This window comes from Triticum aestivum, chromosome 1A (assembly GCF_018294505.1).
Source record: "Triticum aestivum cultivar Chinese Spring chromosome 1A, IWGSC CS RefSeq v2.1, whole genome shotgun sequence".
Classification (NCBI taxonomy): Eukaryota; Viridiplantae; Streptophyta; class Magnoliopsida; order Poales; family Poaceae; genus Triticum; species Triticum aestivum.
Genome location: NC_057794.1, coordinates 552333483 through 552349205, shown reverse-complemented (window position 1 = coordinate 552349205; position 15723 = coordinate 552333483). Strand labels below are relative to the sequence as shown.

The window sequence follows — 15723 nt, the reverse complement described above, 5'->3', positions numbered from 1 at the left end:
GTGGACTTGGATTCAGGGACCTCCATATTTTCAACATGGTAATGCTCGCACGCTAGAGTTGGAGGCTTCTACAAAATCCAGACTCCTTATGTGCGACTGTTCTCAAAGCCAAGTATTTCCCAAATTGCTCCATTCTTGATGCAGTAGCTCAACCAGGAATGCCATACTCGTGGCGTAGCAATGTTCAAGAAATCGTTAACTAGCAGTTGCTCGGTCAGTTTAGGAGTAGCGATTAATCAGTGAATCGGCCTATTAACTGGATTAATCGGTCGACCATTTATCGGTAGATTGAATAGAAACTTGACAAATATCTAGATTTTTTAATGTATTATACCATACTCTCATGCTCCCAGCTATGTAGTATACCAAAATATGCTGCCATACACATATGAAAAGCATAGAGAGGAGGTAAAATTATTAATCCTATCTATTAAGGAGCGGCATGGGGACGGAAGGGGGTATGAGCCAAAATTTTGGGCTTTGTTTGCCCACCCGTTAATGGGCTAGCAGGGATTAATCGGCATGACAACTGATTAATTGGTCTAACTGGCCAATTAATCGACCTGACAAGTTAACGCGATGAATAGGTGTTATTCGATTCGGCCATGCTATGAGTAGCAATTAACTGGCCCGTTAACTGATTAATCAGGTGAATTCTTGAATAGTGTGGCGTAGCATTTTGAGAGGCCGTGACCTTCTCAAGGAGGGTATTGTTTGGCGGGTTGGAGACGGCGCTGGTATTAATGTGTGGAAGGACCCTTGGCTCCCGAGAGGCCCAACGAGGAGACCGTGTACTCTCCAGGGCCAGTCCATCGTTACTAAGGTGAGCGAGTTGATCGATCCCATCTCTGAAACCTGGGATGAGGAGCTGGTGCGCGAGCTTTTCTGTGTAGAAGATCAGGAGGTAATTCTTGCCATCCCAATTAGGCCCGGCATGGAGGATTTTTTTGCCTGGCACTTTGATAAAAGGGTGAATTTTCAGTCAATTTTGCCTATCAGGTTGGCATTACAATCAGAGATGGTGAACTACACAGGGTCACGAGTTCGTCAAATGGAGCGAAGCACATGGAGCCCAGCTAGAATGACCTTTGGAAAATCCCCGCTCCTGGCAAAGTTCAGATGGTTCTTTGGCGCCTTGCACACAATAGTCTGCCCACTAGACTGAATATCAAGAGGAAACAAATTGACATGGACACGCACTACCCTATGTTCCACCGCCTTAACGAGGATGGGGGTCACATATTTCTCAAATGTAAGATGGTGAAGGCCGTTTGGAGAGAGCAGTGCCTTGAAGATGTGAGACTGGCACTATGTGAATGCTCAAGTGCACGTGGAGTGGTTCAAGCGATTTGCTCTTTGCCGGCAGAGAAGCAACTCCGGGTGGCAGTACTCCTTTGGGACTGGTGGACATCGAGAAACAAGGTCAATGCGAGTGACAAACCAAAAACTCCGGCCGAGGTGAGCTCCTTCATTAGCAAACATGTTCTGGAGTTTAGTCCGAATGTGAAGAACCAGCCTGATATACAGGAAAACGTTAACCACAAATGGAGACATCCTAGACTAGGCTGAGTGAAAGTGAACGTTGACACAACTTTTGATAGCCAGTCAAACACGGGTGCATGGGGCTTCATCGTGAGATATGGTGCCAGAGACTTCATTGCTGCCGCAGCAGGGAAGCTTGCTCACATCCGTGATCCCCTGCATGCGGAAGCTGAGGCTAGCCTCAAGGCAATTGAAGCAGCGGTGGATCTGGGTGTGCAGAGAGTTGTTTTTGAATCAGATTGCCAAGTTCTGGTCAATGCGCTGAAAAGCAAGGAGTATGATGCTGCGGAGGTCGGTGTTTTAATTCGTGAAGCTCGCAGTTTATGCCACGCTTCTTTTGAATATGCTGGATTCACCTTCCGCCGTCGGGAATGTAACAAGGTCGCACATGTGCTCACACAACATGCCTACAGGGCTTTGGTGCCTTTGTCTATTTGGACTGAAAACGCTCCAGTCTATGTATCTGTACTGGTTGCCAGCGAATGTGCTGAGCATCAGAGTTAAGTGGAATGTTGTAGAGAAGTATTTGCGTGTGCGTGTGAGAATCCCGCTACATGAGCCAATCAAGAGTAGGGTAGAATTTACTCCCTTAGGTAGCAAAGAAGAACTTTAGTATGATGTTTGCTATGAAAAACTACCGTCATATTGTGAGTGTTGTGGGCTTGTAGGACATGTGTCTAAGCGGTTTTGTAGGATTCCTAAGGAGAGCAGAGTAGCAAATTTTGCAAAAAAATCTAGGTGTAGAGGCCTACTGGAAGGGCCAAACATCTAGTAGAAGAGCCCTTTTGTACACAGGCTACAGGAACAACAACACATCCAAGGCCACCTAAGGAATGGTGGTCAAAGTGACCAAAGCTGTAGGTGATATCACTATGAAGGAGAAAGTTGCTGTGTCGTCTACGAAGATGACGATCTTGCCGACTGGGGGACCAGGCCACGGGAGGCACTCACTCGGCCAGGAGGGTCGGGGTCATGTGCCTCCTCTGCCAGCGTCCTCGGCTACACGTCAGGTGGACCTGGCTCGAGGGACCGCTCGTATGCGTCGGTCTTGGCCAGGAGGGCCAGGACCTAGCGGCAAGGGGGGCTTCCACCACAGGAGCACTACAGCTCGTCCAGGAGGGCCGAGCCTCTGTGGCGTCGCTGCTATCCCTGGGAAGTGGAGCCCCTGGTCAGGAGAACCAGGCTGCATGCCTGGGCACTACTACACTCCTTTGGCACCAAGGCCAAGAGGGCCATGTGCGGCTGCTTTTGGGAACGCCCCAAACTACACAAGTCATAGCTACTAATGTTGTCCATGTAGAATGTCCTGCTGGTCAGGAGGGCCAGGGGATCCATTCGAGGGGTGCAGCTAGTGTTGTACCTGATGCGGCTGGCTCTCTTAACATGCAAAATCAGGTTGTCTTCGCGCCTGGTGTGCTGGAGGCACTTACAGGAGCTGTGGCCGCGAGGCTAGCTAGCCCGGCTGCGGCAAAGGAATCTGCAATGTTTACTTTTGCTGCAAAAAAGAAACCTATGCAGGGCCACACAAAGAGAAAGGAGAAGAAAGGTAAAAATAAAGGAGGGGATGAGAAAGCTGAGAGTGCTCGAAAAGAGACCATAGGGAAAAAGAGGGGTAATCCATTTGGGGTACCACCAACAGAGAGTGGCCAAAAATTTTCTTTTGAGAGGGAAATGGATAGCTATGAACATGTGTTGTATGGTGAGATGAGTGTTTCTTCTAAAAGAGTTTGTATGGGTAGAGTTGAAACTATGAGGGGTGGTGATGGGATAGCCACACATGTAGCAAAGGAAATAGAGGAGGAGGAGGCTTACGTGCAACAGAGGAGGGAATCAGTTGGAGATGATGGCGCATCGGCGGCCTCTGAGGAGGAGGACCGCCGGGCCAAATGAGGAACCTAGGATGGAACTGTCGTGGTATGCTCTCCCCCACGGTAGTTCGTGAGCTCTTGGAGCTCCAACACCGCACCAAGGTTGATTTGATTTTTCTCTCTGAGTCGCACTTGAATAAATGTAAAGCCGATGAGGTGCGTTGTTTTTTATCTTTTGATTCGATGATTGTAGTGGAGAGTGATGGTCGGGCCGGTGACCTAGTCTTGTATTATAATAAGTTGAATAAAGTTGTTTCGAACTATGTGTCGTCTCATTTTATTGATATTCTTTTTATGAATGATGAAGATGTACATTGGCGGTTCACAGATTTTTATGGTCATCTGGTTTGGACTGAACACAAGTTATCATGGGATAATATTCGAAATTTACATAATCTGGGTCATCACCCCTGGGTGATCTTAGGGGATTTTAATGAAATATTACTATCGCCAGAAAAAGAGGGTGGAAATGCGACACCAAATGCTATGATGAGAGATTTTCGAAATTGTTTAGGAGAGTGTGGCCTCGAGGATATGTGCCGTATCGGTGACCCTTTCACTTGGAGGAGAGGCGATACTAGAGAGAGACTTGACCGTGCCGTGTGCAATGTGGAATGGGCAAACAAATTCCCTCAGGCCGCGATTATTAATGAGGAACATGTTCATTCTGATCATCGTCCACTCGTATTGGATACATAATATTTTGACGGAAATATTTTTAATGCCCTAAGGGGACGAGTAAAACAGTTTGAAGATCGATGGCTCAAGGAAGAGACGGGCGGTGAAATTGTTCGTACAACATGGGAAAAGGCAAAAATGATGGGTATTGGGCCAAAGCTCGCTGATCGTACTCATGTGGTTCAGTCAGATTTGCATATTTGGGACCGTGAGGTTTTAAGAGGCCCAAAACAAAGAATAAAAAGCTCAAAAAAGAGTTGGAAAAGATACGAAGGGGTCCTGTGAATGTGGATTCCCAAGCACGGCAAAAGGAGATTTTGGTCCTCATTGAAAATTTGCTAGAGCAAGAGGAGATTTACTGGGTACAACATGGTCGTGCAAGTTGGTTATTGCATGGGGATCGCAACACTTCTTTTTTTCATAATGCGGCAACAACAAAAAAGAAAAGGAATCAGATTAAAAATTGCTTGGGGATGACGGAGCCTGGGTGCAAGGTACGGAAATGAAGGATTATATCAAAAGGTATTTTTCAACTCTCTTCACATCAGAAGTCTCTCAACCAGACCCGAAAGTTCTCTCTCTTGTCAAAAGAAAAGTGACAGATGAAATGAATAGGGCCCTCATGGCCCCATATACGGCAAAGGAAGTTAGAAAAGCCTCATTTGACATTGGTGATTTAAAAGCGCCGGGTCCAGATGGTCTACATGCTATTTTTTATAAGAGATTTTGGTCTATGTTGGGAGAGGACCTGACAAAAGAGGTCCTCCAGGCGGTGAATACATGTTCAATACCGGCAGGATGGAATGATACTGCAATTGTCATGATCCCAAAGGTTAACTCCCCGGAAAAGGTTACTCAATTTGGACATGTTAGCTTACGCAATGTGGTGTATAAGGTTATTTAAAAAATGATTGCATCGCGTTTGAAATTAATTCTGTCAGATATTATCAGCCCAACTCAGAGTGCTTTTGTTCCTGGGAGACTGATCACAGATAATATTTTAGTAGCATATGAGTGTTTCCATGCAATTAAGAAGAAAAGAACATGGAGGGAGGGCTGTGTGCTATCAAGTTGGACATGCACAAAGCTTACGACCGAGTGGAATGGTCTTTCTTAAAAGCAATTTTGGGGAAGTTGGCTTTCAAAGAAAACTGGGTGAACTTGATTATGCAATGTGTGTCCTCTGTGGAGTACATGGTTCGGTTTAATGCAGATGAGACTGATAACTTCAAACCCACCAGAGGGGTAAGGCAGGGGTACCCCCTCCCCCCTACTTATTCTTGTTATGTACGGAGGGCCTGACTGCCCTTTTAGCAAATGCGGAGGAGAGGGGAAATAGTTCCGGTGTTAAGGTTAGCATGGAAGCCCCTTCAGTTTCCAATCTATTATTTGCGGATGATTCTTTGATCCTCATGCAAGCAAATGTTGCGAACACGGAGGCCCTTAGAGCAGTTCTGGACTCTTACTGTGCCGCCTCGGGGCAAATGGTAAGTGTCGAAAAATCCAGTATATTTTTAGTCCCAATACAAAAGTGGAGGACAAAGTGCAAATCTGTACAATTTTAAATATTATGACTAAGGCACTTGACGATAAATATTTGGGACTACCTGCCAATGTGGGCATGGATAAAAGCGATTGTTTCCAGTTCTTAATTGATCGTATTATTATGAAGATTAGTGGATGGAAAGAAAAGTTGTTATCGGCTGGTGGAAAGGAAATTTTGCTTAAGTCTGTTGTTCAAGCTATCCCAACATATGCAATGTCTGTATTCAAAATTCCTAAAAAGATTTGCAAAGGAATCATAAATGCGATGTCGCAATTCTGGTGGGGTGACGAGGACAATCAGAAAAGGATGCACTGGATGGCGTGGTGGAAGATGTGTGTTCCAAAAGACCAAGGTGGAATGGGTTTCCGTTATATACACTGTTTTAACTAGGCTTTGTTAGCGAAACAAGCATGGCGCCTCTTGGAAAATCCTGAATCGTTATGTGCAACAATCGTAAGAGCAAAATATTTCCCGAAGGGCGATTTGATGAGCACGGTATTAAAAAATGGCTCCTTTTTTACGTGGCAAAGTATTATGGCAAGAGTGGTTTCACTCAGGAATGGCTATATATGGAGAGTCGGAACAGGAGAAAAGATTGACATATGGAGAGATGCATGGATCCCAAATTGTGCAGATAGAAAAATTATTACACCGAGAAGGGGGAATCTCCTGACGGAAGTTTCTGATCTTATTGACCCAATCACGAATTGTTGGGATGAAGATTTGGTGAGACAAACTTTTTGGCCAATGGATGCCCGTAAAGTCCTAGCGATCCCGATCCCTATGCACAATATGTCGGACTTTATTGCATGAAGCTATATAAAAAATGGTGTATACACTGTACGATCAGCGTATGTGGAGGAATGGAAAAAGCAGCACGGAAGGAAATTGGAATACTCAGATGGCATGGGTAGAAGTAAGGTCAATCCTATTTCGGGTAAGATCTGAAAATTAGCTTGTCCGGCGAAGGTTAAAATTTTTATTTGGCGGACGCTCCACGAGACTCTACCGTGTCGCGTTACACTGGCCAACAAACATATAAAAACTCAGCCAATATGCCCAACATGCTTGGATGGGCAAGAGGACACGAAGCATGTATTATTTCTCTGCCAAAAGGCAAAAGAAGTGTGAGAATATTTGGGGATGTATGAAGTGGCAAAAAAGCCTGCATCATTGCCCGTGCAGGAGAGGAAGTCCTTGAATTCTTACTCCTTATGCCTGATGATGAATTACCTATCTTGGGCTCCCGAAATGCAGGGGAACTAATCGTTATAGCTGCTTGGTATTTATGGTGGAATAGACGGAAACTAGTCCATGAGGGTAAGTCTCAAGAGGCGTCTCAAACCTCCATGGGGATTAGGGCTGTAACAGCAAATTATGTAAATGCCCACTCACCTAAAGCAAAGAGAAAGAATGAAGGATGGCGCAGACCTCCCATGAGGTTTGTTAAATTGAATGTGGATGCTTCTTTTGATCATGATCAGCTACGGGGCACAGCGGGGGCTGTTATCAGAGATGACAGAGGAAATTTCATAGTAGGTGGTAACTAGAAGATTCAATACTGTGCGGATACTCTGACAGCGGAGGTGTTAGCACTCAGATTTGGTTTACTGTTAGCACAAAAAATGGGCTGCAATCGTCTCATTACCAATTCTGATAATATGGATGTCATTGACACAATGAAGAACGGTGGAGAGTCTGCGGGAGCAGCGGCGGCAATTTTTGAGGATTGTTTTTTTATGGGCTGTGATTTTCCACAAATCAGTTTTGAACATTGTAATAGAGAAACGAACAAAGTAGCTCATGAGTTTGCTAGATTAGCAAAATGTTGCATGACTAAGGATTGGATAGAGAAGCCCATGAAAAATCTTGTAACTCTTCTGATAGACGATGTAACTATTATTTCTAATTAATAAAGTTCAAGCTGTTTTTCAAAAAAAAAAAAGTGGAATGATGTATTCCTTCTAAAAAAACAACACCACCCCTCCTTCTTGTCTGTCAAAAGGAAAAAAAAACGACACGCCCCCTCCCCTCGCCTATATCTCCCGACCTCGCCCCCGACCTCGCGAGCGCCGACCCCGACCTCGCCCCCGGCGGCCCCTTCCTCCATAGCTTCTCCCACGGGCCTCAGTCCCTACCGCCGCCTCAGCCTTCTCACGCCGTCGGCGCCGCCGCAGTCCCTATCGCCGCCTCAGCTTTCTCACGCCGTCGGCGCCGCCGCAGTCCCTACCGCCGCCGACGAGCTTCCCCCACGGCCCCCCTTCTCCGGCGCAACCGGTATTCCGGCATTCTCTCCGGTAAGGATCTCCTCCCCCTCCCCCTCCCTCCTTCCCCCCTAGGGTTTCGTTGTCGATGTTGGTCTCACCACTGCTGCGGCGAATAATTGGTGGATTTCGGCTTGATAATTTTAGGGTTTCATTAGTTTTAGGGTTATTCTGTAAGATCCGCCCACAGTTTCGAGGGTTGTCCGTTAAGGGCTCAACGTTTGTGCCACTGACCCGATCAATTGATGACCAAAGCAAAGTGTCTAGTTATCTTAAATTTCACCACCACAAACAAAAACATACCAGCAGTTTGGAGTTTGGACAGGCTTGCTGTATATTAGTAACTACCAACAGAATTTTGCTCACAAGCTTTAGATTAATCCATGTTTGTCTGTGCATTAGTATTTTATTAGCAGTATCCACATCCTATCTGTAGTTTTTGCCTTTTTGGGAGACTTATCCGGGCACTACATATTTATTGTGATTGAGCTAACCATCTTCTTCAACTTCTTTTATAGGTCTAGCCTGTCGAGGGGAAGGCTTGGGACGAGATAATGGTGAGTTCATTGCTCCTCCTGTTAAGCAGCTAGGCAATCTTATAAATTTGCAATTTATTTTGGCATTGGTCTCATGCCTTTTCCTAAATGGTGCCACTTCACAGGCAAGCCTTGCTGATTCGTTCTTGGCTGATCTTGACGAACTTTCAGACAATGAAGCCTACCCTGTGAGTTGATTTCTGTGTCTACTGCGTAACCATGTTTTATAAGGATATATTTGTAGGCAATTCCTTAATCTATTGTCAAACTTTTCAGGAAGAAGACAATGCTGAGGCAGTGGGTATGGATGAGGATGGTGACGATGATATGCCTGACCTTGAGTCTCTTAATTATGATGATCTTGACAGCGTCTCAAAACTGCAGAAGACACAACGTTATTCTGACATAATGCAAGTATGTGATCAAACTCGTGAATCTCCACTAACCTTATACCTTTCTCTCTTGCACAGATCTATGTTTATCTGGCAAAAAGTAAAACCTTATTTGTGTGGTTAGGGTAATAACTCAGTTATAAGATGCTGCACAATGTTTTCCACCAGAACAGTGTTTACTAGTTTGAAAAGAAAACTTAAATAACACATATTATATGGATTTTGGGGACACACTCAGTTGATTGTTCTTTCATGTCTGATTCCTGAATATTACTTTATATGTTCTTAGGGAGCAAATGGAGATATTTAGTTTGTTTAGTGTACAATAATAAACAAAAAGACCAACCAGAGACTAGTCCGTCGGGACCTTTCTTAGTGTAGTAAGACGACCTGATTCACCTGCAGAGGTAGGCCTCAAATGCAGGTCAGCTGTGACACAGCGTGCACACTCGTGCTGCTAGCAAACCGAGCAATCCTCAGTTCATGCTCAATGTCACAAATGGTCCATGTGGAAAATTTGGTCCATTCATTTTGAGTCCATATAGGGCATGCGGCGCTGTTCATCTGTATTTTAGCCTTAATCTGCAACCCCCATGCATGACAATAGATTAATAGACAGTTCCATTTTTGTGTGTGCAGAAAGTTGAAGGAGCACTTGAGAAAGACACATATTTGTCTAATCAAGGGTTCATCCTGGAGGAGGATCCAGAGTACCAGCTTATTGTAGATTGCAATGCCTTATCAGTAGATATTGAGAATGAGCTCATTATAATACATAATTTCATCCGTGACAAGTATAGGCTGAAGTTTCCTGAACTGGAATCCCTTGTTCATCATCCGATTGATTATGCCCGTGTTGTTAAGAAGATTGCAAATGAGGTGGATATAACACTAGTAGATCTGGAAGGGCTCTTGCCTTCTGCAGTTATAATGGTTGTCTCTGTGACAGCATCGACAACTAGTGGGAAGCCTCTTTCTCAGGAGAATTTGGTAAAAACCATTGAAGCATGTGACAGAGCCCTTAATCTTGATGCTGCAAAGAAGAAGGTGCTTGATTTTGTAGAGGGTAAAATGGGTTACATCGCACCAAACCTATCTGCAATTGTTGGCAGTGCTGTTGCTGCAAAATTGATGGGAATTGCTGGTGGTTTGGGAGCACTTGCAAAAATGCCTGCTTGCAATGTTCAGCTACTTGGAGCAAAGAAGAAAAATCTTGCTGGATTTTCTAGTGCCACATCTCAGTTTCGTGTTGGCTATCTTGAACAAGCCGAAGTATTTCAGAGCACCCCTCCAGCTCTGAGGACCCGTGCTTGCAGGGTTATAGCTGCAAAGGCAACTCTAGCAGCAAGAATTGATTCAACTAGAGGTGATCCAACTGGAAAAGCTGGCCGCAACTTGTTAGAAGAAATTCGCAAGAAGATCGAGAAGTGGCAAGAACCACCTCCTGCAAAGCTTCCAAAACCACTTCCTGTTCCAGATTCCGAGCCTAAAAAGAAGAGAGGTGGTCGCCGCCTTCGAAAAATGAAAGAAAGGTAAACTTTTCTCAACCTTTTTTTTTTGCAAATAAACATATTGAACAACCTCATGCTTATTTTTCCCTTGAACTAGTTGCTAATTTGCATTCCATGCTGAAACTTGATTCATCACATAAACAGTATGGTATCTTGTCATAATTTTGGTAACTTGGTTCTGCAGATATGCGGTGACTGATATGATGAAGCTTGCAAACCGAATGCAGTTTGGCATACCAGAGGAGAGCTCATTAGGTCAGTTGTTTTTGACAGGGCTGCTGGAATGACATTTTGTTAGTTAGTTTAATTTCACTTCACCTTAATATTGACACGATCACATCTTGTTATCACCAGGTGACGGTTTGGGGGAAGGTTATGGCATGCTTGGGCAGGCCGGAAGTGGGAAACTACGTGTCTCAGCTGCGCAAAACAAACTTGCTGCTAAAGTGGCAAAGAAGTATGCCTTCTTAATTCCCACAGTATTTTATTTTCTTCCTTTCTGTTCCTTGCCATTTGATGTTAGCATAAAGCACATGATTACTACTTGGCTCCGCAATGGAGGTTTTATGCCGTTTTACTCCCCAAAACATGGTATAACTTGTACTGTACTGTGTTCTTTCTGACTTTCTAAATTCAATACAAGCTGGTTCAAACTATTAGAGGAAAATGTGCAAACATTGGAACTTAGATCCTCAATTTTAAGCTATCAAGGCATACATCAACAAGAACTGGTTCGCGCTGCTTTCTCTGCACTGTGTTTATAACCACCTTGATTCCCACTTCCCAGAGCTTAATATGTACTCCCTCCATCCAGAAATACTTGTCCTAGAAATGAATGTATCTAGACTTATTTTAGTTATAGATACATCCATTTTATCCATTTCTAGGACAAGTATTTCCGGACGGAGGGAGTAGTGCTTTATGCTTTATACCATCCTTATATCTATGTTTCCTGCACATTCAGGTGTTTGCGAGCATTTTTTTATGTTACGGATTATTTGCACCCTGTACCAGTTGCAGTAGCCTGGCAGGCAATCGTTATGCTGCAGTATCTTCACATTGTTGTTTATATTTCGATTTGTGACCTCTTTTGTGATATCATGCACCTGCAAATCTCTCTCTGATTCCATATACTTTCTAATATCAGATTCAAGGAGAGGAGTTATGGTAGCGGCGGTGCAACATCTGGACTGACATCTAGTTTGGCCTTTACACCAGTTCAGGTGAGTTTATTTTTCCCTGGTTTGTTATGCATGATATTTGGCTGATCCAGCTGTGGAACATGGGACTATGGCTGCTACAGTGCTGCCTACTCTAGGTCGCTATGTAATTTTTATCTTGTCGTATTTGCTTAGCTGTTGCTTGCCTTGCTCATGTTTGAGGGATCGGAACAGGCAGTTCAACCATGGTTTATTTTACCCTTTTTTTTGCTGTGCCAGTAGAAAGTTCCTAGATTTTGCTTCTGTGAAGTCATCATGGACAATATAGTTTGCCATGTTGTTAGTTTTACCTATGCTACCGGAGATCATTGCATATTTGCTTTCTTGTAAACCAGGCACTGGATGGTTTCCTGTTGTTAGCCTTTTATACATTTAGCACCTTGTGTATAGATAGATAGATGGTAATCAGTAGGTTGTAGCATCTTCGACGTCATTATATATTATCTTTTCAGTCAGCTTTCGTTATTTTTAAACAGGTCAACCTAAGATCCTTGTCATCAATCACTCCTTGTTTCTAATATACCATTGCTTTCACCTGCAGGGAATAGAGCTGTCAAACCCACATGCCCACGGCAACCATCTTGGAAGTGGAACCCAGAGCACCTATTTCTCTGAGACGGGCACATTTTCTCGGATCAATAATAGGCCATGACCGAGCTTGGAATCTGAAGGCAAAAAGGTCCTGAGATTAGAAGAGGGGATCGTTCCCCGGTCCCAGCGATTCCATCTCATTCTGCACACAACACTCAAGAGTTCCTGGGATTCATGCACTTGCACAGAATCAGCTTGTATTCTCAGCTGTATCGCGGGGTTTTGTAATGTAAGTACACAAAGCGCACTACAACATCACGAGGTCTGAAGTCAGGCAGTACCCAACGTTACCTATGCTTCGAGCGTCAATAATCGTTCTAGAAAACCCGCTGGAATTGAATTGTTGAACTGTCTTGCCTGAAACATCTGCCATGCTGGATCATTCCATTACCACAATGCGAGTTGAGCTTTGAATGAGTACTCGTGGTTTCTTTTTTGATGAATATGATTGTGGTTCTGCTTCATGTGCTGCGGCGTTTGGTAATGGCAGGTCCTACTAAACATGATCATGAGATGTTACAAAGAAACAACACAACCAGTAATTGTTTTCTGAGTTTTTTTTAGTGTTTTAGGCGTATTATTATGAGTTTTCCTAGTGGAAGACGTAGCTTAGCATCTCCAGACTACTTGTTTTTCTTTTTCTTTTCTTAAGTGGAATTTCGAGGGTATTATTTAGAGGGCTCTTTCGCTGGCCATTGAGCCAGCGCGCACCCACTCCTTCCCCAGCGCCCCTTTTTAGGCTGGCCCATGCGCGGGGCAGGCTGCGCCCTGTTTTTTTCATTTCTCTTTTTGCCTTTTCTAGTCTGTAAAATAATTCGGGATTTCAAAAAAATCAATTTTCAAAAAAAGAGAATTTTGAAAAATGTTGAGGGTTTTGCTCCTCCTCAAACGGTCGTCGTTTTGAGTCTTCCTCTCCGTATCTGCCTTGCATCCACTTCGACAACTTGGCTGTTCCAGGGGTGTGTTGTGTGCATCTTCTTTGCCTTGGTCGAATTTTTTCTAGGCCTATGGGGACCGAATGGAGCGGATCGCAGAAGAGTTCGAGGAGGAAGGAGAAGATCATAGAGGATCTGATTGGTAGCCACAAATTGCGGCAGGGGGTGAGGATGATGAGTTTGTATGGGAGGAAGAGGTGGCTAAATTTCGTGTTTTGACCCTTTTTTCAAATCTATTCGAGATCTGACCCTAGTTTGGAAAAATTTCGAGATCAGACCCTTTTGCTACCGCCAGCGTCCTTGGCGGTAGGCTGTTATAAGTATTGAACATAGTGCATGCTCGTGCCTACCGCCTACCGCCAAAGTCCCTGGCGGTAGGCTGTTAGACCCTACCATCATGGACTCTAGCGATAGCAAAAGGGTTAGATCTTGAAAAAAATTCAACTTAGGATCAAATCTTGAATAGGTTTCAGAAAAGGGTTAAAACACAAAATTTTGCCGAAAGAGGTGATAAATCAAACTGCACCAACGAAGTGGGCCCCTGGCTAGGGTGCATATGTCGAAAAGCATCAGTCCGGCGACGCCATTCACACACGTGCTATCTGCATGGGACCCTCCTCTCATGATAAAGTGCAGAAGAATCAGTGGTAACACCTTGTTGGCCGTACAATTTGGCTGCCTAGCAGATTGGAGCAAGGTGATGCATGATCGAATTTGGATGAGTTATGGACGATTTATAGGCTCCGGTGCTGATTTTTCTTATATTTTGGACCCTGATAACTGTCGTACCTGTGGCATATTAGAGATCTGCTCACACGCCCTGTGTGGCAGGCTATGTATGGGCGAACATTAGAACTGCTCACACGTGTGGGCACAGCTACTTCGTGTCACACGTCCAACAAGTACTACTCATCCCTACTCTGCGTGTGTGGCACCAAGAAAATATGCCCACGTCTTAGCACAGCTACGTTAGTTACCCGCGGGATGACGCTTTAGTTACCTCAGGATGGTAACTTTAGTTATTTGAGATGGCAAATGTAGTTGTAAAAGCATGACAAATCTTTTTGTTTTGGTTAATTTTTGGTTAACTATAGTTGCCATGTCTAATTTATGATAGTTCCCACGTGTAATTAAACCATAGTTGCCACATGTGTTTACCTAGTTGTCACATATGTGCAACTGCAGTTGCCATCTATCACCGTACGAGCGTCCTGTGAGCGAAGAGCAGTTCACCCACACACGCATGGACTGGTTCGCCCACACGGGGCAGCTGGCAACCGCGCGCGCGGGTCATGTAGGCGATCGCTCCAACGCCCACAACACGTTATGCCTACATGGCACTGAAAATCCAACAGATTCCTTCAAGATTCGTGCAAAACATAACAGACGGGGATCAAAACATGTGGGCGAAATGCAGATATGCCACATGTAGGCGTTATCATTCAGGTATATTTGAGTTTTTATCGGGATTGAAGTTACCCCTTCAATCAAAAAGGATAATATAATACTCCCTCTGTTTCCCTTTAGTCTGTATATAAAATTTGGTCAAAGTCAAACTTTGTCAACTTTGACTAAGTTTATACAAAAAAAATATTAAGATTCACAATATGAAATAAATATTGTTAGATGCATCATAAAATTAATTTTCATACCATATAGTTTTAGTATCGTAGATGTTGATATTTTTTCAAACAAAGTTAGTCAGAGTTTACAAAGTTTAACTTTGACCAAATTTTATATACAGACTAAAAAAACGGATGATGTATTTTGTACTATCCAAATCAATATATTTAATACGTTTGATCTAGATGCAAACAAGTCAATTGCCTTTTTTATAAGCAACTTAAAGATCATGTGAGCTTTTAGGGGAAGCAAAACTCAAAACAACACAACGATTTGAAGGACCCTAAGAAAGATCACATCAAAAATCAGTCTTGTAGTCGGCTAACATTCGATTGAGCACAATATAAAAAGGATGTATTTAGGACACATCTAGATGTGACATAGTTATGTCTCATCTAAATATGTTGATTGTTTGTTTGTCCAGAGCTCCTGTTTAGCGGGCTAAACGTCGGAAGACTCATTTAGCAGGCCGTGGCGCATTGGCAGCTCGCACGATTAGAGTTACATGGAAGCTGGCCTAGCGGCTGGATGCCGTGGCCATTTGACGACTAGCTGCTTTTTGCTCGTCGTTGACCGTGAGACCGCTAGTAGGTACAGGTTGCTTGCTAGCTTTTGTTTCCTCGCGTGCGCCTAAAAAAAGTTTAGGAATTTTAAAATCATGATCGTTGATTGTTGACTTAAAAAACACGGATTTGAAAAGAGTTCATAAAAGTTAAAATAACATGAATTACAAAAGGTTCATAAATTTTAAAAATTTGGGACTTGAAAAGGTTCAGTATTTAAAAAAAGTTCATGAAAATGAAAAAAAATCACATCTTTTGTCAATTTCAAATACAACAAATTTGGAAAAAGTTCACTACTTGGCAAAGCTTGTAATTTCAGGAAATCGTGAAAATGAAAAAAAGATCGTGAATTTTAAAAACATTCACAAAAATTTTCTAAAAAAAGTATGTAAAATAGAAAAAAGATTCATGAAATTTTGAAAAAAGTATATGAATTTGGAAAAAGTTCATGCAA

General features: G+C 43.5%; 1 protein-coding gene across 1 annotated transcript; it reads left to right on the top strand.

The window, feature by feature from the left end:
• The first annotated feature begins 7638 nt into the window (after nt 1-7638).
• On the top strand, nt 7639-12612 carry LOC123066691 (U4/U6 small nuclear ribonucleoprotein Prp31 homolog). The gene is made up of 9 exons (XM_044489732.1): nt 7639-7931; nt 8417-8455; nt 8560-8622; nt 8711-8848; nt 9466-10358; nt 10522-10592; nt 10692-10794; nt 11485-11560; nt 12099-12612. Exons 2-9 carry the CDS (start codon nt 8453-8455, stop codon nt 12207-12209), a joined length of 1458 nt encoding a protein of 485 aa, XP_044345667.1. The 5' UTR covers nt 7639-7931; nt 8417-8452; the 3' UTR covers nt 12210-12612.
• Nucleotides 12613-15723: the final 3111 nt, after the last annotated feature.